This window comes from Haplochromis burtoni, unplaced genomic scaffold (genome assembly GCF_018398535.1).
Source record: "Haplochromis burtoni strain Fernald_Lab_line unplaced genomic scaffold, NCSU_Asbu1 Contig_506, whole genome shotgun sequence".
Classification (NCBI taxonomy): Eukaryota; Metazoa; Chordata; class Actinopteri; order Cichliformes; family Cichlidae; genus Haplochromis; species Haplochromis burtoni.
In genome coordinates this window covers 174,618-197,175 of record NW_024582867.1, presented here as the reverse complement: position 1 = coordinate 197,175, position 22,558 = coordinate 174,618, and the positions used below count along the sequence as shown (strand labels likewise).

Here is a 22,558-nt window from a genome sequence, read left to right as displayed (position 1 = left end):
GAAGGCAGGCCAGTTTAGAATCCGCACTCTTCTACTACAAAGCTGCGCTGTTGTAACAGATGCAGTATGCAGTTCAACATTGTCTTTCTCAAATATTCAAGGCCTTCCCTGAAAAAGACGTCATCAAGACGGGCGCATACTGTGTGTTTCTCTAAAACCTGTATTTTACTTTCAGCATCGAGCATCGTGCAAGCTGCTAGTTCCATAGGTGTTAATGCACCCCCATACCAACAGAGATGCAGGCCATTAAACTGATCACTGATAACAAGCAGGATAGTCCCTCTCCTCTTTAGTGCAGAGGATGCATGTTTTCTAAAAACACATTAATTTTTCTGATTTGTTTTAACAAAAAACAGTTTCCCACTTTGCCTCAGTCCCTTTTAAATGAGCTTTGGTCCAGAGAAGTCGGCAGCATTTCTGGACCATGTTGAGTTCTTTGCACGATGAGCATTAATCTGAGTTTTTCTGATACACTGGCTACATAGGGGATGACAATGTTGTTGTGTCAAAAACTGGTTCACCCGAAAGACAAAACTCCAAAACACAGACTTAACAATGTGGTGTATGCTGTACAGTGCAGCGAGGAATGTCCAGACCTCGACATTGGAGAGACCAAACAGCCACTTCACAAGCGCATGGCACAACACAGAAGAGCCACCTCCACAGGACAAGACTCAGCAGTCCATCTGCATCTTAAGGATAAAGGACACTCTTTCGAGGATGCCAATGTTCACATTTTGGACAGAGAGGACAGATGGTTTGAAAGAGGAGTGAAAGAAGCCATTTATGTCCACTGTGAGCGACCATCTGTGAACAGAGGCGGTGGTTTACGACACCAACTCTCTGCCATCTATAATCCAGTTTTGAGATCCCTTCCCAGACGCCTTAACGCCCACTCACATCCTGGGCCATCTGACCTCAGGAATTCGCATGATAAGGTGGGGCCAGGTTTCACAATGAGCTCACCCGAAACCCTGGCTGATTGGGACCCACACCCAGTTTCACACCTTGGCTCAGGCGATTAGAGGATCATCAGGGGGTCCTTTTGTCCCTCTGTGGGGGGACACTCCCACTAGGTTTATATCTGGGACTCTCCACCATTTGACCTTAGAACTGAAGAAGCTTCTCGGATGAGAGGTGAAACGTCTTCAAGCAACTTAAAGAAGTCCAGACGCTTTTCTTTACAAGTTTATGAGTTTTACAAATCTGTACAATCTGTTTGTTTGATTTACATTTTATACAGTGTTGCAACGTTTTTGGAACGGAGGTTGTAAAATGGCAGTTATCAGCGTTTTCCAATGACCTAAATGACCAATCAGTAAAGTGTGAGGGGACCTATTAGACTGCTTTTAGAGGACCAAATGAGACATAAAAGGGGATACATATGCCACACTCACAGGAACTACTCACCAACATAATGTCCTTTGCCCTCGCGAAACGGAGGTCCAATAGGCCCCTTCATCATGGGCTGAATGTACTTCATGTGGGGTATGGGGGCGTACCCTCCGGCAAAAGCAGGCACCACAAGCATCAGTAGCACAGAGACAGGAGCCAGCAGCATGGTCAACAGCATCCCAGGCTTTAGGTGTCACACGCAAAGAACTGAAGGGAACAGAGAGAGGACACAGAAAAATAAAACCCACTTTCACTCTTTGGTCCATCTTACTGAACATTTTACAATGCCAGACCTTCAGAAAGTCACTTAAGTGATGCGAGAATTTAGCTCCCTGAGTGTACATTTATTGGTAATGGCTGTTAAATGAATTTACTTCAGGTTTCTGAAGTAATGCAGTGGCATCTTTTTCCTTATGTCCTCTATGAGAAATTGAAGCGTATAGTGTCTTGCTTTTTCAGATATGTTAAAGACAGACACTGGGTATTTATAAAAAACGATACTTTAAAATTTATATGAGCAAACACATTATTTAGGCACAAAAATAACATACAGTTATTACAGTATAGTATTTGTTCAGCATAGTCTAAGGCTGTGTTTGGTTTAGATGGCACTTGGCAACTGCGTAACTTTCATTTCTTCATTTTCACAACCACAATCAGACTGCTGACCAGCAGCGACTGTAGGTGTGCTGGCTTCAAGCAGCGTGTTAAAGACTCCTGTTTCCACTGCAACTCTCCCGTGAACTCTTTTAATCAGCTGTCTTTGAACAGATGACTGTCAGGAGTTATTTTGTGATGGTGTGACATGCAAAATGTCATTTCGGGCTCACGCTGCTTGTTTTTAAATGCCAACCATGTCGCGCTTAAAAACTCAGAAAGAACAAGACAATGCACCGCACAGCCATGAAAAACTATGTGCCTTGAATTGCTTTCTTTAAACTGGCTCATCATCCATTTAGGGAACAGAATAATAATAGGGCTTAGTGGCAGCACTGGAGGCTGGTTTGATTTCTGACAGTTACTTTGATAAATTTGGGTCATTATTTTAAGCACAAGTAGAATTCAGAACCACTGTAGCCATGCTATAGCAGGTCTCAGTCACTATGAATCATATAAGGCTCCCGGTCAGTGTGTTATAGCAGCATCCTGTGTAGTTACATGAAAAAATAAATAATGGCATCCACAAATCTCTTCTTTTATTATGAATGCCTGTCTTGTCGTGTTCATTTTGTGAGTTTGAAGCTTGTTAGTCTCTGCATTCAACAGCAAGAAGAGCGATCACTCTGAAAGCACACGCCAACACTAACTGACATTTGCTAATCTGAAAATTGCACATTGCTGTTAATTGGCAGCATCATTAGGAGTAATTGGGGGTATTCACAGTGGTTTTTAAATCACAGATGCTCAGAAAAAAAAGGTGTGTTTATTGCCACCATATGTGCTGACTCCAGGTCTCCTTTACAGCTTTTCTCCTGCTGTGTGGTTTTTTTTTTTTTGTGACTGTTTAATAATTGCATAGCTAGATTGTTCAATTCCTGTTTTAGAGCAATTTATCAAAGTGTTTGGGAATTTTTGGGGTTCCTTTTACAAATTATGATTAGTCTGTGGTTTATGCTTGCTTATGCTGTAAGGAAGAATCAACGATCTCTCGATAAGTGTTCAAATCAAAATGTAATCTATGGGAAATCACGAAAGCGCAGAAAAAGATGTTAAGAGAAATAAACAGGAGAAAAAGAGAGCCGCGTTGGTAAGACGCCGTTTGGTCGCTGGCCGACTTTCTGGCTGGCTGGCAGGGGAGCTCGTCTGGTATGGGGGTCTGCGGTTTTTGGTGCAGATGCAATTTAACAGGCAGCTCTGGATGCCCACCATTCTGCAAGGCATCACAGAAACTGTGCACGAACAGGGACAAGTCACAGACAGGCACTTGGGAGACCTTTGCAATCTGTTTATCAAGTATTTAATTTGTAGATGTGGATGTTAAAAATGCAATCCCGTCTGTCTGGCCACCGCTGGACTCATACGAGCTCTCTCTCACACAAGAACACCCACGTAACAGAACACACACTCTTGGTACGCATGAGAAAGCAGAAGACTTCTAGAAAGCAGTTATACAGGGTGGCTTAAAAATACTTGAAAACCTGTTAAGTTTCACCCACTTTCACATGAAATCATTCCATTCAAAACACATCATAACAAACCCCAAGTCTGAACGTGGAGTGGAGGGGGCTCATGATGAATGAAAGCCTCTTTCAACCATTAAACAACGAGCAGGATCCAAAGTTACAGCGCGAAAGCTTCGTCTGGCAGGACGGGTGACGCATTATACAAAACAGATCTGACCGAAAAAAGACAGAATACAGCAACAGAGCCAAAAACACACAAGGACAGAGCACAAAAGGAACATTAACGAAGAAATAAAAGAGAGTGTCGCAATGAACGGTGAAAGGGCACCACTCATTCATTTTGTTACAGAAGTGATCATCACTTTTGCTTTATATCTATCTTTTGCAGCTTTGCACCTCCCTGTGGCCGTTTTAAGCCATGCTCTGATGGTTTTCTATGGAAGGGCACTTCATCTCTCATCATCATATCATTTCTGAGAAAAGCCAAGAGTACCTGTGGGGCGTACTCGCATTCTCCACATAACTGTATGAACGAGAGGATTATTAGCTGTGTTAATATTATCAGATGATTATGATGATAGCATATGGAGTCATAATTACAAGATCATTTTGTTTGCATCTCTTTCACCGCAGCTTTGCAAATGGAGCATAGATTTCCCTTAGGTAATCACCTTTCTTGAACATGCATTGGACATCACTTAAAACGAGCCAAAAACCTTAATCCACGCAGGCTCTGAGCCGCCAAAGCAGACTCGGCATCTTCCAAACCCAAATTCAGAAGCATCTCAAGTGGCTTGCTCAGACAGACGAGGAGACACAATTCCCTTACTGCTGCGTCTGCCTTCTAATATAATCAGCGCTGAGGAGGTGAGCTCCAAGGTACTCTGCTTCCATTTCCCCTAAGCTGTGCATGTGCAGGACCAGACCGCCAGACATTTCCTAAACCATGCGGCACAGACAGATTACAGTAGGTACACTGAGTGTGAGGGTTCTGTGTCATGGGGGGAAGAGGAGGTGATTGTTTTTGTGGTGAACATTTGAGCCGCTCCCTGAGTGGAGAACTCATCACCTTAACATCATGTAGGGCATTATGCCGGCTTTCATAAAAAAGAGAGAAAGAAAGAAAGAAAAAACACCAAATGGTTCAAGAACAACCAAGGCCTATAGCGGTTAAATAGTTTGGTTAAAACCACAAGCCTCGCAGGGAGGACGGCACTTAAAACCTGACCAAATATTTTAGCTGATTCATCCCATTCTGAAAAACCGTAGCCACAGCCATTACCATAACCGTTCCTAACTCCAACCATGAACCCACAAGTCTTACCCAGGTCCTATTCCCAAGATCTCTTCCATTATCAGCCCAGTTTTTTTGTGAATTTAACAAGCAAAGGTTAGAAAGAGGAGACATTCTGATACTATCAAGGGCGCTTCTTTACACTTTTGGCTCTGTGTGATGTCAGTTAAGAGTGGATATCCTTAAAATAGTCATCTCAGGCACACAGCTAGAGCCCAAATCATGTTCAAGTCCTCTGCTTGTGAGGGGAAGTCAATGAGATGAAAGATTGGCTCCCTTAGAGTGAGAAAGGAGCTGAAAATGGGCACAACAGCCATTGCAACCCTGGAATAGAGAGAAAAGGGAGAAGATTTTTCAAATTCAGTTTATACATTTGTGGTTTATTAATCAATCTGCAGTCTAGACAAGTGAGTGTTAATGCCCTTAGCGGATTTGTAGTTGAAATACATGCACCTGGAGATGTCAAGAAAAACAAATGCACAAAGTCTATTGAAAGACAGAAGAGAAGGTCTGCACAGCAGTTACGAAACACAGTTTGTAGTGAGTCTAAGGGCTTGTGTATGAAGGGGCGAGAAAAGTGAGCATGTTTTTCTTCGAGAATCACCTTCTTTAGTATGAGGTAATCCCTCCAACAGCCTCGGTGGCACATTAAGGTGTCAGCTCCGAGCGTAATATTTAAGCTGCGGTCACAATTTTTGCTGGCTTTGAATAACTCAATATTGTGCAAATAAGCAGCAGGGAAACAGCACGGCTGTTCACATAACATGGCTGCGTGTGCATAAAGGTGGCCACTAAGCTAATGCATATATAATGAGACATTAACATCTGTTATTTTAGTTACCAGCAGCTGGAAAAATGTATGAAAAGTTTTGTTTGGTTGTTTCTCAGGAGAAAAAAGAAAAGGAAAAAAAAGTCCCCTTTGACCCGCCACAATAAAAGCCCCAATGTCCTCTTATTTGTGTTTCCACTGAATCATAAGTTAAGTATAAAGCAGCCATAGGAAACACAGTAAATAATTCTTTCTAATGTCGAGACATGAGGTAGACTATTTATACTGATCCACATGATATGTACATGACCACACATTTACAAATACCCAGGCACACCAAATCAAACAGCTCTCAGAAAGGCGCTCACTCACAGACATCATCCAATGATATACACCTTACAGGATGAAATACTCTTTATATCCCTTTACATTTACAAGAGCCATGAGATGTCCAAAGGGGAACGAGTTTATGTTGACGCCACTGTTAAAGAGGGAGAACATGTGAGAATAAAAGGAAATGAAGGCCGAGTAAATTGTGGGGAGCTGTGGGGAGAGTGAAGAGGTCACAAAGAGGGTTTTCTTTTCTTGATGACTTCACTCAGAGGAACACGTCTAATATCCTAGGGCACTTAATCTGAGTGCAGAAGCAGACTCGCTAATCATAAAACTGCAAGTCGATGTATTGTACTCATGAACAGGTCTCTGTGTGAGGGACAAAGGGTTAAAGCAGTGAAAGTGAGGCTAATTAGTCTCAGAATTATAAAGCTCCAGGACCTCACACATGTCCAATTGCATGGGAGTTTTACAAGGGACCATTATATGCTCTTCAGTTCCTAGCAGGAACAGCTTCAGGCCCATGAAAAGTAATCCATTCCAGCATATTAGCCAGACTAACCCCCATGCTGCTTTAGCAATTCATGCTCTATCACCTCATCTTTATATGTAGTATTTGGAATCAGGATGAAGCAGAGAGAGAGAGGGATTTTGAAAATCTGCAAAACACCCAGAGTTACCCCAGACCTGCCAAGAAGTGGATTACAGTATGCGGAGGAATCGGTGGGGGGCAGACACCGACAGCTACACCTTTCCGTCTGCCCAATACACCTCAACTCAATATGAGTACCTGATTAGGTTATCAAAAGGAAATAGTAAAAATAATAATCTTATAAAAAGCAATCTGCTTCCCTCTCTCCAGACCAGTAAATGCTCAATGAAATTGCACCTCAAAACTCTCCAAAACTGACATTACATTATAATCCTCTCATCATGTGAAAAAAAATTTGACGTTGATATAAAGTTAGAGATTTGCACATTTGGAATGCAACAACTGTAAAGGGTTTGGTGTTATAAGAGCACTGTGCAGGTGACCTCATCTCAAAAGTAAAACATTGAGGATGCTCAGTAATGTAGCTAATCTTTAAACTAAAATGATGATTCTGGCTCTCCCTGCCATGCAGCTCTGAATTGAATAAACTCGGCTTCCTCTGGCCGCTCGTCTGTGCTGCTCATTGCTAGTGTGAATATTGTTTGCTGCCAGAAGCAAGCATGGCAGAACTTTTCCTGCTGTTTATTTGAACGTAAAAGTAAAAAGTAGAGGGAGTCCACAATGAAAGAGCAGCAGTTTTATCAATTAAGTGTTATTGTGATTTTTTTTTTACAATGTCTTTTAAATATAAACCAAACTTAAACAGCAGTTTCTCCCGTTTTAGTCGAGGACCATGGTGTGTGTTGGCTGAACACACAGACTAGCTGTGGCTTTGGAGAAATGAGTAATTTCAAAGTTAGTGCAAGAACTTCTCCAACAAAACAATTGTATCGGTTGAACGGTCTTACCACAAACACCCAAACTAATTGTTGCTATAAAAGTGATTCCACTTTAAAGGCTGAAAGAAGGCAATATGAGAAGGCTGGAGACTGATCATGTGTTATTTTCATGTATAACATTCAACTAAAAGGTTGATGTTTGAGTCTCATCTGAGACTGCAGTTTACCTTTACTTTTATTTGTCTTTATTTAAATTTTCACTTCCTGTTTATCACAGGAAGTACTTTGGTTAGTAGTAATTATGGTTTTAAGAGATGATTTTATTTTTATTTTTACACAACTTAGGTAACAAAAAACCTTTTTACAAGGTAAGAAAAATTTAAATGACCTCCCCCATACCTTCAATGAATTCTGTCAGCCCAGTATATAGCAGTAAAGGGGTGGTTTCCGGACCATTTCAATAGGTTCTGGGTTTTTCCAAGGGTAGCCCTGGCAAAGTGTATAAGGAGAGATCGTATTCACCAACTTCTGATGCACAGCCAGTCATTTTGTTCTGGAAACGGGCCTGAAATATGACAAAAACTCAGTTCAGAAAAGAAAAACAAGGGTTACCCCAAGTAGCCATCTAAGGGGGTAAGAGTTGTGCTACAAGGCTCAATTTTCCACCCCATCTAAGGCAGGTTTGTGGTTTTGCATCAGCGCCCACTTGCATTGCTCGTTCTATGCAAAGAATGGGAAGTCCACCAATGCAGAGTTTACCAAGAGTCAAGAGTTGTGAATAATCATTTACAGCTGGTTAGGGAATACTCATTTCTCCCTAGCAACCGGTGGTTTCCATATAGTCACCAACAGACCTCTAGGACTGTGTCACTGAGGCTTTAATGACAGCATTTACAAACAAACTATGTTTTTTTTCTCCTGCAGGAGGAAAACTCATATTCCATCTGACCTGTTGAAAGTGAGAGTTCTGTCACAGGGTTGTATAAAGTAAAATGACTGATGTACTTTTGCATGTACTGGCTTTAGTGAAGTGGATTATCTAGTCCTAGGTTGAGTTTTTTCCCCTCCAACCTAACATGACCTAACTTGACAAAATAATAAATAAATAATCAAAACAATGCAATTTCTTACAGTACAGCAGATAAAGATATGTTTAATCCATGTTTTAGGATCTCTTACACGATGTGTGGTTTTGGTTTTCTAGAAGCTGTAAAAATGCTGTAAAAAGCATCCTGCAAAATGTTTTATTCTTAGTCTCATTAGAGGCCCATACAGTACATTTTAAAAGGTGAATAAAAGCTAACTCGGATAGTCTAATCACTCTGATGGGGAAGGGCTTAGTGAACACGTATTTGTTCAGACAGGATGGTGTAGTTCAGGATCAAGGATTGGACACAGTAATCTGTATGTCTTTAATGTAATGGGCTGGGTTTGGTCTGTGTTATGTCTCCTGCTTCTGTGCCAGTGTCTCCAAGTAGCTGTTACCTTGTTCCCTTCACTGGGTGGGTGGCTTTGCTTCTGCCATAATGGCGCCTTTGAAATGTTCAGCAGACAGAGGTCAGGGAAGGCACAGAAAACTGACAAAGCCGGGACCAATAAAAGAACTCAAAATAAGCCACCTTTCAAATGATTTATAATTGCAGATGATTCATAATTTCCCTTTAATGAGTTTCTCAGTGAGGTTTTTGCTATACAGCTTTGTTATTGCTATGTGAGAAAATATTCACGGTGGCAGTTCATCCAGAGTCAAAGCTGGCTGTGGCAAGGGCTCAAAGCCCATGTGGAGAAGAAGCACATGGGTCTATTTAAGACTCGGGGCTCTGAAGGTGAGAAATGTTCTGGGGCCCTGAAATAAGGGGCCTAAACCCGTAACAATCACAAACCATCAATTGTTCCATTCTTTTTTGCCAAGACTGGAAAAAATCCCAAGCTGCACGTAGCTGGGGCTAACTTCCAGGAAGGAAAAGCCCAGAAAAATCCTCTGGTAGTCTGTCTCTATCAAAGGATTCCACAGTTTGACACTCCACGAAAACGGAGAGCAACAACAGATCACACTGTCAAAGATTACACTTGTGGTTGTGTCGAGGGACGAGGAAAAAGAATAATATGTCTTTCGACTGTAAACAAGATAGAAGCAACAGACGGGGAGAAGAAAACAAGAAGCTGTGAAGGAGATGTGAAGTCATTAAGAAACGAGGGGCGGATTGAAAAACAGGGAGCTGCAGAAGAGAAATAAAAAAGAAGAGGTTTGGCTCTTGAGCTCCCTGTTGAGCGACTTCAGATGCACACTGCTTCTTCTTGCATCTGAAACAGATTCACACGTACGCGCATGTGTCAAGCGCACACAAATACACAAATCAGTTGGCAGCGAAACAAAGAGGGAGACCTATTTTTCTGTCCAAAATGAAGGAAAATGGAGCAAGGGAGGGAGAGAAGCGGAGGCAGAAGGGAGATTATAATTTAATAAGGGGCAGGAAATCTTGGTCAAATCCCCCTGAAGGAGTTGAAATGCCTCTAAGCTGGAGGCTACTGCTCTACAGACTGACTGAGCTCCATCTGAATGGGCTTCTCTGCAGGCAGGCGGACAGACAGCCGAAAAGCAGACAATAGACAGGGAGAAAAAAATTCTGCTGTTTGGCGTCACACAGAAATAGAAGAATGAATCTGCAGTTTGTAAATACACATGCCCGCATGAGCTTCATCATTTCTTATTTATTTAGGGCCTGAATATATGTAAAGTATATGTAAATGCATGTAAACAAGACCAAAGTAGTTGATTGTAACTACTGGAATTTTTCAGTGTTGGTTGGTACTCAAGTTTAACTTTTCCCTTTCTGCTAATCTAAGCCGATACTACATAGCGCCATAAACTAAATAAATAACTAAATGCAGCCCGGGACCCTAAATTAAATGAAACAAGAAAACGACTACATGCATTTGAGTAACTGCTAAACTGAAGACTGAAGCCTAGATTACAATGACATAAAGTCCTCTTGATAGTCAACAGAAAAACAGGAAATAACCTTTAAAGTAAACTGTTGCATTTTCCTAAAGGTCTAACACACTGTGTGGAGGTGTTAGGTGATGGGAATATGTGATATCGCGGTAAACTCTAAAAGGAATTCTTGTTCACTGTAGCATTGCTGCTGTTAGCATGATAGTGGTGTTAACACTTTTATTTAGAGGTGAGAATCTTGAAGTAACTTATTATAAGTGAAACTATCACGATACAACACAAAGTACATTGTAAATTCTTGTCTATAATATGACAGAATATACGTGTAACCCAAACTGCATTATTGAGTCATTGTGGGTTTAGATCCCTGACTGACAGTTTCTCTTGTGACTTTTTATCTTTCTTTACCTGTTTTCACACTCAGGCTGTTTATACACCACTTTGCATTATTAAACTCTTCCTCCTGTCTCTCCTGTGAACTTAGTTCTGCCGGAAGTTTCTTCCTGCTAAAAGGGAGTTTTTGCTTCCTGGTGTCGCAAAGGTTTCGTGATTTGGCGATATCAATTTAAATGAATTGAATTGAATTGAATTTTGAGGGTGTCTGGAAGTTTGCCCAACAAATCTACATGTGACAACAATCTGACCTGTTGCTACAAGTCATTTAATCCCTGTATAACCATTGCAGGAGCCTGGTAAGCATAGCCAGCAATAAGTCGGACTCATTCCCAGTGGGTGTGGACACGCTGGAGAGATTGCATCTCATCTGAAACACCTTGGTTTTCCCCTCATCCTTCCCTTAAGTTGGAGGAGGTAGCTAGGGAGAGGGAGGTCTGGAGATCCTTGCCTAGCCTGCTGCCCCCACGAACAAGCGGCAGATAAGCAGAAGAAAATGGATCGATGGATGAATTTGGATGTTCTCCCCACCCCTGAGTGGGTTTTCTCTTGGTACTCCAGTTTCCTCCCACAGTCCAGAGATCTAAACACATCTAAACACATTAGGTTAACTGGTAAATTGGCTGTAGGTGTGAATGTGAGTATGAATGGCTCTCTGGCTGTCTGTGTTAGAGACTTATCCAGCATGTACTTTGCCAGCTGGAATAGGCTCCAGCTCAACCACGGCACTAAATAGAGAAGTAGAAATGGATGGATAGATGCTAAAGATGAAAGTTTTGCTGCCTGGAACCAAATTGGTTCTTTTTTTCCTCCATTTTTTTCTCTAAACATTTAAGGGCAGAGAGGAATCTGTTAAATCCCCCTCTGTGCAGGATCACTTGTTCGTTCAGCCACCCACATGTTTTAAATCGATATTCATTAGACGGTTTGAATCCCAGTTGAGGACCATTAACAATTCACTGGCCCTCGTTTGATTGATCACTCACTTTAAACACCGCTGACTCCAGCTGGTTCTTTCAGGCTTCAGACATAACCAGCTAAAAAGAGCCCACAAAGCACACCAGACACACACATGCATATGAACCAGACCACCAGCATACAGCCCCCTCTGACTGTGGTCCTTGCTGAAGCCCACCCCACCCATCAGGATCAATGCAAGTCTTTATTAGCTGCTGGCTATAACTGTTGGCTATGTAAGAAGATCCTGCCAGTTCTGGCCTCACACCTCCCCGAATCTACTGCTGGATTGTATAAACAAAGCTTTGTGTGCGCAAGCATCTGTGTTTGTGTGGGTGGAGTATGTATGTCGTTGTAAAGATGACATTAAAGTTCAATTGAAAGAAATTTAAAAGGGTGGGATGCAAGAAGGACTTTAGAATCCTGCCATAATTCCCATTTCACTCTAGAATTTAGACTTTCCAGCCAGTGTCTAACTCGAGTGATTAGTGTCAGCGGAGCAAGCATGTGATAAGTGGGATTTTTAGTGTGGCTACATCTGTGCAGTCATAATCAGTCTGCTTCTTGAGTATGAAAGACATAAAATGAGTTATTTGGCGGCTGAAACTCACACACTGGGCCGTGTAAAAGTTGTAAGAAAACCAAGTGATATGTCCCGTTTGAGTAATTGTACAGTGGGCCCACACCAGCTCCTATGAAGGCTATAAGAGCCACAGGAGAAGCCCGGGTCAGACTAGACGGCTTTAGGAGCTCTGGGAAGTGTCAGACGATGACAAGTAGAGTGCAGAGCTGGGTTTGTGCCCAGTCCTATTTCACACCACTGCGTATTACTAGATGTCTGATTTAGTTTGTGATTTCACACTGAGATAAAGCCTCGAGGTGCCTACAAACTGTACATTGTGTACTCGACACATACATAAAGCTGTGTTTAGTTTGAACAATGGGGGTCCACATTAAACCGAGTCTGTGTTGGTCGTCCCACAAAAAGCGTCAAATACGTTCTGGCATTCTGGTGAATTTACAGTGAAAGACACGTTTAACGCACGGGAAAACACATACTATGCAATACATACTTTACTATAGATCAGCTTTTATTATCATCTATTCCAGGGGTTTCAAACATAAGGCCTGGGGGTCAGAATTGGCCCAGCAAAGAGTCCGATCAGTCCCACTGGATGCCTTTGGGGGAAAAAAAGGAAGGCAATACATTTTGGACTTTAAATTGTGTTTTAATATGTTTTGCAACTTTTCCCCCATGGCCGTTCATGTGACACCAAAGTAATCAAGTAATATATAAACAATTAAAGGACAGAAAAAATCCTGGTTTTTTGCAATCTCCTACAGAAATTTCTGTTTTATTTAGATTTTTTATGATGGGTATAAAGTAAAAAAAAAAAAAAAAATTCTGTCAGTTAACTGAAACTTTCTCTTTTTCTTTTTTTATACTTTTACACATTTATTTCTTAGACTTTAAGTCATACTGACACATTTTTTTTCATTTACCATACTGGCATTTCTTTATCATGTATAAAAGAAATAAGAAGGAGAATGGGAAAAGAAAGGGGAGTTCCACTGATCCAGCCCACCTAAGACCAAAGTGGGCTATATGTATCCCACAATGTAAAGTAAATGTTACATCCTTGATCTTTTCTCTCCTGTTTTATGTAATTTATTTGGGAAAATAGCCTTTAATATCCGTGTGCCACCTTTTAAAAGTCAGTAATGCATTTATTTAAATAGAGAAATAATACAGCATTTTGAGATGTGTGGCTCGGATTCAATCATACTTGAACACTAAAGACGTTTCCCTGAGAACATGTGCACTGCTCTCCAGTTCAGTCAATCCAAAATATCCCGACATGTAAACCTGGCAATGTTGTGGCAACAAACTTCCAAAAGAAAAGAAAAAGCCAACGCCTTTATTTACCTCAAATCATTTTGGATTATATATAGCTGACATATAGCAGATTTCACAATGAAGATAGCTCAGACGAGGAGCATGCTAATTTCCTTGTGATCAAGTGCAGCTCTGCAGATGCGTTTGTTAAATATCAAGGACCTGAGAACAGACGGAGATACGCCAGTTTGGCAGCGGAACCGCATCTTGCTTCAATAAGGCCAAGACAAAAAACAAAAAAGATACAAGGCAGCATTTCAGCTCACCCTGGCAAACATTTGGGGGAAAATGAACTTCCTCTGAAAATGGCAGCTTGCTCGCTTGCCTTTACTGCACCAGATTACTCCGATTGCATTCAACAAAAGTTGCAGTTAAACTCTCCTGGCGTGCTCTCTAACATCTGACATGTCTTGTGCATTTTCCTGTCTGTTGAGCTGAACTGAGGTGAACAAGGGACAGAATAAAACGTGGAGATGCTGCACGATGGAGTGTGAGACCGAGGGGATGAGGTGAAATAAATCAACTCAAGCTTGAAGGAGGACAGGGGAAAACACGTCTCAAGTATACAGGGGTTAACTCAATATTTCCTACCTAAAAAGAGAAAAAGATGGCGGGCTCTCTCTTTATCACTCAGCCTCACTCTGGTACTCTGCTTCTCCTTGCTCTGTCAACAACCCTCCACTCTCTTGGCAAATAACTCAATGAGGGTGACTCCCTGTTTAGTTCTCTTTCCTGCAATTGATTACATCGGGGCTTCTTTTTATATTAAAACCAAGCCTTCCTCATTCTTTCTCTCTTATCTCATAGTCTTAATCATCAGGAGGTGATCAGACACATGGAGAGAGGAATGTTCCAGATGAGACAAGATATAATGAGCAGATCAAAGACGGCGTTGTCAGTCAGGGCCAGTTCAGGGGAATGGATAAAAAAATCTGCAAACTTTTATATATCTCTGTTAAAGCATTTTTATAATGTTTGCCTGCTATGTGAGGCCTGTATGTGCAAACTTTGATTTAATTTAGGAATCTGTTACTGCTGCAAGCACAAAAAATGTATGGTTGCATGGACTATAAAGTGCCTGGTCTGAGCCCAAGAATCAAGCTCGAGCACTGCCCATCAGGAAGAAAGGGGGGGAAAGCATTTGACAACAAACATTCAGATAATTGCGTGGTGTTGAATGAGCTCCATTTCCTTGTTCACCTGCCTCATAGAATTCCTGCAGCGCTGCCAAGACTCAATAAAACAGCACATTCAACCACCGTGAGGCTAGACGCAATAATAACCGTCTCGTTTTGCATTGTGTAGCAAATGGTTGGAAATTAGGAGGAAATAAAGCAACACTCGACACGTTTTCTCTGGTTTTGAATAGTAGGATCTGTGCTTGCTGCTTTTAATCAGATTGTATCAGTGCATCGAGCAATAATGGAGCTCCGTTTTGGAAGGTTATGATAAGGCAGGCGAAGGCTACATCAGTCCGCATGCATTAATGGTTCATTAAGGGCTGATTCTAAAGATCAGATATGTGTTTATCTCAGACCTGGCAGCAAGAAGAAGGGGACATTCTTTCGAGTCTGGAGTTAGTTTAGATTGATGGGCCCTCAGTTAGATAATCACCAGACCAAAAGAGGGCTGAAGCAGCTTCTTTGTCTGCACTTGGCAGCTGGAGGGGACGGGAGGATTGGTGGGAGGAATATGAGAATTAGAGAGGAATAAAACTTACACCACAGACATGAGAATGAGACACATCCTTGGATACTAGAGTAGCAGCGGGGGAGGACAGCCCGATGCAGCGAGGCGGCGGAGGCCAGGCTCCTAAAACAGACCCTGTCCAGACCGAATAAATCAAAACATACAGAGATTGGGGCTGTGGGCTTTACAGGCAGCGCAAGGTGCACGTCTTGAGAAAATACCTTTGAAGTATTTGGATGATGAACATGTTGTTCTGTCAGCAGATCATTGCAGAAAATAGCTCTAAAAATGCTACCTGCATACTGTCATGCCAGCGCCAAACAGCAGTCACATAAAGTTATCGACTAAACTGAAAAATCAGAGACTTCCTTTGGGGAAGAAAGGTTCAAATAATGCATGAATAGGCAGGAATTTTGCTAAGCAGAGGCTGATGTTCGAATCTGACTCTGGTACTGCATGTCTTCCGCTACAATTTTTCCTAGACTTCCTGTTCAGACTTCATCATTTTGCTACTATAAAGGCTAAAAAAAAGGAATTTTCTAAACTATAAGCTATACAAAAGAGGCAATGGTGTGACAGCATTGTGTTTACAACTTTGATTGCTGACCTCAAGTGGATGAAAATAGTTAAAGAAGTTCCAGAAAGGTTCATTACCACACATTCATTCCAACACAAAGAGTCTTCTGTTCAGTATGACACATTCTACGCAATGTGGAACATTAATAAAGCAAGGAGAGTGAAAGGTATACCTTCATGAAGTCATGTTCAGTGCTTCCAGTGGACCAAACCTCTCGATGCAATGTTTTCACTCCAAACAAACCTAAATGACCGACCTGCCAAAATAAGGAAGCGGCAGGACAAGAAGAGGATTTGAGGGAAGAAGTGGATGTTGAAAACCCTCTTAAACCCTGTTTGTTTACAAGTTGTCGGTTTGCAAACACACTCAAAGTGAAGTAGGGTCCAAGTGGCCAAGCATTGTCCTGTGAGTCAGATTAGGGTGATCTTGCCCTGCCTGGGCAGATGCCTCCAATCTCATGTGCGCAAGTGTGTGAGTGAGATCATAGATGAGAAAATGTGTCATTTCCTCTGGGATACACCCGTGTTAATGATCTGTCAAATTTTACACACAGCAGAAGTTATGTTCTGTTAAACACCTGACACTTAAACAGCCACAGAAAGAGAGCGAGTCAGTTCTTCCGTGATTTATTTGGAGCTTTTCTCAAGACGGTCTTGTTATTCTTTCTCATGTGGAAATAAAAGATAGTAGTGCAGGTCTGCAGGGCTGACAGGTTTAACAGTGTGCCTTTTTAACTGTCAGAACACAAGATATCATCTACATGCTGATTAGAGGACTTTAACTGCTTTCTGCCACGCCAAGAAACCACTTCCAGCAACTGACACAGCGGCTTAAACGCGAGGACTGAACAGACAGTGGAGAAAGAAGAGAGGCAGACGGGGGAAAGCTGCTCTAGTTCTTTGGATGACAGAGAGCAGGCCGCTGCGGGAAACCTCAGCTCCTTCGTTCACTGTGGTCTGAGAACATAAAAAGCTTCACTTCCTTTGATCTGCAGACTTGAATACGTTTCTCAGCTTCATGAAAAAATAATACAGCTTTGGAAACCATATTACTCAATTATTCCCCCATTACTGCCCCTTCCCCCTCTCTTTCCACCTCCTTCCCTTTCCTCTTCCATTCCTCCCACATTAGCGATTCTGTCTTTGGTATCAAAGTGAAATAAAGATTAAAGTCTGGGTGAGGGGAAGAGTTATGTGGTATGGGGCAGCCCGGCACTTTGCCACAATTTTAGACGGGGGTTTGATCCACTGAGTTATTCGCCCTCTTTCTGCCCACTGGTGGCTCCGTGCTAGTGACTGAAGACGGGAGGAAAATAAAGAGGGGCTTTTGTTACCTCTAATCCGAGCCTGACACATTAAACATGAATTGACAGCTCAGCATTAGCGTTGTAGTCGAGATGTAGCCGTTTTCTGTTCATACCTTCTGCTCTAACTTCTCTGGAAGACTTTAAAAGTCTACGTCAGGGAGGAGTATGTCATGCTTTACCATTCTAAAAGGAGGCAAAGTTGAAGCTTCTCTTTGAACCTTCAGACCATTCTCCATCTTGACATTTATCAGCCGCCATCTGCCCAGCACCTGTCAGTCAAAAGCCACCAGACCATCACTGCCTCCTCACTTCCAACTGTGCATACCCTGTGACTCACCATGACCTGGGAAATTATGAAGCACTTCAGAAGGTCAAATCTCATCCCACTGCCAGCAACTTTTACAGATCACATTTGTTACCCTTGTCACTTAGCTAAACTTTGTAGACACCCCCCTTTAGACAGAATGGTACTTCTCTTTGCACACACATGTAAGTGACTGATGTAATGTAAATGTGGATAAAATTCCCATGTTCATGTATGTTGTGCTTTCAATGTATTTTTGAAGGCATAACAGCACTCCTTAAAATCGCCTTAAACATTAGTGTTTGACTGTTATATTTCTGTCTTATTTACTGATACACTGAATAAATCTTCAGTTTTTATAGCAGTCCAAAAAGTATGACTCATTCCAGCTAAGACAGAAAAAATAATCAGTCTTTGTGGATCCACATACAAGTTTTCAGAAGAAATAAAAGCCCCAGGTAGGCTGAATGAATGCAGTGTGAAATGACGAGTTGCAAGCCACAAGACAAATAGATATGCCTCACACCTCTGGCTGGCATTTTACACTTTCTTAGGCACAGTGTTACTCTAATTAGCTTTGTGTGAATAATATTATCTATTAGTAGCATTTAGCCATAAAGCACAGAACCAACCCCCTTCCCACAACCCTGTTTTAAATCAATAAAATGTTGATCACAAAAAAAAGCACAGTAAACAAATGATATCACCAAAGGTGAGCCATTTGTCACGAACAAAAACATCAACCTCAGGTGGATGATCAACAGAAAGTGTGAGGATCAAACATTTCAGGACACGCTGTCTGGGAAACATGAGTGTCTGCATACAGTTGCAAGAAAAAGGCTTGTTTACAGGACCTTGAGCAAACTGTAGACGCCCGTCAACAGTGTTGATTCTGGAGAGCAGTAGCTGTTGTCCTGCCATGCACACCCATTTTTGTTTTACTGCTGATGACGGATTCATGACCCTTAAAATTAGCCAACTTGAGAGAGGAATTTCACTGCTTAGAAGTTACCCTGGATTCCTTTGTGACCAGGAATCCAGGCTAGCCTCTTTGTTGGTTGACCACTCCTGGGGAGGGTAACACTGGTCTTGGATTTTCTTCTTTATATGTACAGTACAGTCTCACAGTGGATTAGTGCAGAACAAACACTTTAGAGATTGTTTTGTAACCTTTTCCAGTCTGATGAGCGTCAACAACCCTTTTCCTGAAGTCAGTCAGAATTTTTCTTGTGGCATGATGAAATTCCTTAGTGTGTTGCAAACAAAACACTGATAAACTGCAAGTGCTTTAAATAACAAAGGCTGCACACTCACATCTGTCATCTCATTGATGAAAAGCACTGGATTCTAATTTTACCTTTAAATTACATGTTAATACTTAAGGTTCAAATACTTTTATCTCTGACAGAAATAAAGTCTTGGCAAAAAGAAAGTTCACCCCTACTGGGCTCTGAGGCTTTCAAGGTATAACAAGAAATGATCTGTTCCTTGACAGGTCTTAAACTAAGGTAAATGCAACTTTGATGAACAACAAGAAAACATGCCATAGCTTTTTTTTTTAAAAGCCGAGAAATGAGCCGTTTTTGATAGCTTGCTGCGAGACCTCACACATCTACTGCGGGTATGGTGCCTGTTATCGACCCGGAGTTAGCAACATCCCCCAAAAACCCGAAGAGGAGAGTCCTGGCCCCTAGCCCTGCCAGTGTAGCAGAAATGATGACGGATGATGATGGCAGCAGCAGCCGTTCTTCTCTGCGTGAGTAGCCTAATGTTGTTCGTGTATAATTTACGCTGAGTAGGCTAACCACGTTATTACATTAATGCATGTAAGGTGAACTAGCAAACACCATCGTAGTTACATGCAGCTGTCTTCTTGTTTGATGGCAGATACTCCCTTCACCCTGGCCAAAAAGGGTAAAATGACCAAAGAAAAAGTGGAAAACAGTTAAACATGAGAGGTTTTTGGACAAAGTTTGTGTTTTCCCAGATGAATGTGCCTGATCCCATCTGCCGGTGGATCACTGACTTCCTGACGGACAGGAAGCAGCATGTGAGGCTGGGAAAGAATGTCTCGGACTCCCGGACCATCAGCACCGGCTCCCCTCAGGGCTGTGTTCTTTCTCCTCTGCTCTTCTCCCTGTACACCAACTGCTGCACCTCCACCCACCAGTCTGTCAAGCTAATCAAGTTTGCAGATGACACCACCGTTATTGGGCTCATCTCGGACGGGGATGAGTCTGCCTACAGGAGGGAGGTTGAACGTCTGGTGCCTGGTGCAGCCACAACAACCTGGTGCTGAATGCCCAGAAGACAGTGGAGATTATTGTGGACTTCAGGAAGCACACAGCCCCACTCCCCCCATCATCCTGACTGACACCCCCATCACCTCTGTGGACTCATTCCGCTTCCTGGGTACCACCATCACCCAGGACCTGAAGTGGGAGCCCACCATCACCTCCGTCATCAAGAAAGCCCAGCAGAGGATGTACTTCCTGAGGCAGCTGAAGAAATTCAACCTGCCAACACGGACGATGATGCAGTTCTACACTGCAATCATCGAGTCCATCCTCACCTCCTCCATCACCGTGTGGTACGCTGGAGCCACTATCAGGGACAAACAGAGACTGCAGCGTGTTGTGCGCTCTGCTGAGAAGGTGATTGGCTGCAGACTCCCATCTTTGCAGGACCTGTACACCTCCAGGACATTGCGGCGTGCAGCTCGGATCTCAGCTGACCCTTCTCACCCTGGACACAGTCTGTTTGACCTGCTCCCCTCAGGCAGGAGGCTCCGGTCCATTCGCACCAGAACCTCTCGCCATAAGAACAGTTTCTTCCCCTCTGCTGTTGGACACATGAACAATAACCATATGACTGTTCCCACCACTAACACATGACCCTACGCTGTGTCACTGCATCATTCCATGTTTGGCACTGATCACCACCTGCACTCATGTATATATCATGTATATATCTTTCAACGTAGCACTCTTAATTCTTACTCTCATGTATATATCTCATGTATATCTCATGCACATATCTTTCCACGTAGCACTTTTAATTCTTATTCCTACTTTTATTTTTTCATGTCTATTTAAGTGCTATTTATGACACTATGTTTGCACTGAAGCACCGCAGCAATTTCCTAATGTTGTAAACCTGCTCAACATTTGGCAATAAACCCCTTTCTGATTCTGATTCTGATTTTTCCATTGATTAAGCACTGCTTCCAGCCAAGAGTGATGCCATAAATCCCCTATAGCTACAGAAAAGGCTAACATTGCTATCTTTTTTTTTACAAAAAAACAGCTGAACATGAGAGGTTTTTGGACCAATTAATTGTTCTCCATTCTTTAAGCACTGGTTTGAGCACCATTTAAGCACCGGCACCGTTTCAAAAGTACCGGTTTAGCACCGGTATCGGATAAAACCTAAACGATACCCATCCCTACTCTGAACTTTGACTAGGCCATCGCAACACCTTAATTCTTTTATTTTTCTGCCACCCTACTGTGCTTGGGATTTTTGTCCTGTTTCACAAGCCACTTTCAGCCAAGCTTTAGCTGTCAGACAAACGCCCTCCCATTTGACTAGAATACTTTGGTATACAGAGGATGTCATGATGGACTCAATGGCTTCAAAACAAGCCAAAATCATCACACCTCCACCACCGTGCTTCACAGTTGGCATAAGGTGTTTGTGCTAATATTCTGTCTTGTGGTGCTGTGAGTCATGCATTATGCATTATGGCCAAACATGTCCACAAAGAACATTGTTCTTGTTTTTTGTTCAGAAGTAGCTTTGGAAACCTAAGCTGTGCTGCCATGTTCTTTTAGAGAGAAGCATTTTCTCTTGGCAATCTTTCCAAACAAACCACACTTTTTCAGTCTTTCAGTGTTTTCCACTTGTGAATCATCTTTCTCATAGTAAAATGACTTCAAATTTGACTTTAAATAGATGACAAAGTACCTTTGTTTTGGTTGTTTGTTTTGGTTATCTTTATCTAGTTTCAGGACTAGTGTAAAAATCTGATGATGTTTATATGTAAAAAATATATGCAAAAATATACAGGAAAATCTCAACGGCTCCATTTCTTTTATTGTGCAACTGTAGATGAGGGCATCTTTCAAGCATAAATGAAAACTTCGACCAAATGTCAGTGCAACCCATCCAACTGTTGCTGAAATATTTGACTTTAATGGCTTACGTGCAAACTTAGCACTGCAAAAGGCCTTCACAGCCTTAACATTACAATTCACTCCATACTTGCAAAGGCAAAGGGGACATCATCATTTGTGTTAACTGTTACCATCACTGACTTCAAAGAAAGAAGTGGGGAGCAACTGAGAGAGTGTTTTCATCAGTGGAAAGCCTCAACCAATCCCCTAATGCTACCAGGCCCATTTCCATACCACATTCTGGCTGCTTATCCTCTCTGACCTTATAAAACCTTTAAGCATATCACAGTTGTTGGGTAAAAGCAAAAAGTAGAAAAAGTTGCTTTTAGCGAGAAAGCCAAGCATTTTTTAAGCAATTCAATTTGCCACAAAAAACAGGTTTCGTAAGCAATGAAGACATGTTTCTCAATCCACAAAGAGATTTATACTTTTCATTTAGTTTAAAATATGCAGATGGCCATGGCTCTCAATAGCAAGTGACGCAGTTTCCACAAACATACATCCTGTGAGAATGACCGTGTGCTTTTTCTTTTTCCTTCTGATAGATTTGCCAGCACACGGTTCAGAGTGTGTCTATGAGTAACAGGGACAGAAGTGAAGATGGGCTTCTAGAGACTCTGGAGAAGATATTATCTTGTTCCTCAAACCTGACGTTTAATGGAAATCCTACGCCTTAGCCAAAGTACACGCCTGTCTTTAGGTATGAACCTCCAAACAGATCCCCCACCCCCCATCCCTCACTTATTCCACCAAATATTTGCACAGGACATCTGACTTCAGTAGCTCACTATTGGTTCCACAGGTGTGGAGATGCAAACTCCGTTAAACACTTCGGGACATTCTACCACTGAGCTTGCCATGGGCTTGGTACATATAATACTTTCTATCAATCATACTCATCCTGTCACATCACACAATTCTTAATTGTATTGCCATCGGAATAGCTGTTTATTTTGAGA

The 22,558-nt window shown here is 42.1% G+C and overlaps 1 protein-coding gene across 2 annotated transcripts in view; it reads right to left on the bottom strand.

Annotated features, from left to right (window-relative positions):
* Window positions 1-22,558, bottom strand: part of col8a2 (collagen, type VIII, alpha 2) — a 58,232-nt gene that overhangs the window by 14,787 nt on the left and 20,887 nt on the right. For both annotated transcript variants that reach the window (XM_042213985.1, XM_005948392.3), the window contains one exon: window positions 1,411-1,602. In XM_042213985.1, coding sequence (XP_042069919.1) covers window positions 1,411-1,573 — 163 coding nt within the window. In that variant the 5' untranslated portion in view covers window positions 1,574-1,602. The remainder of the gene's footprint in view (window positions 1-1,410; window positions 1,603-22,558) is intronic.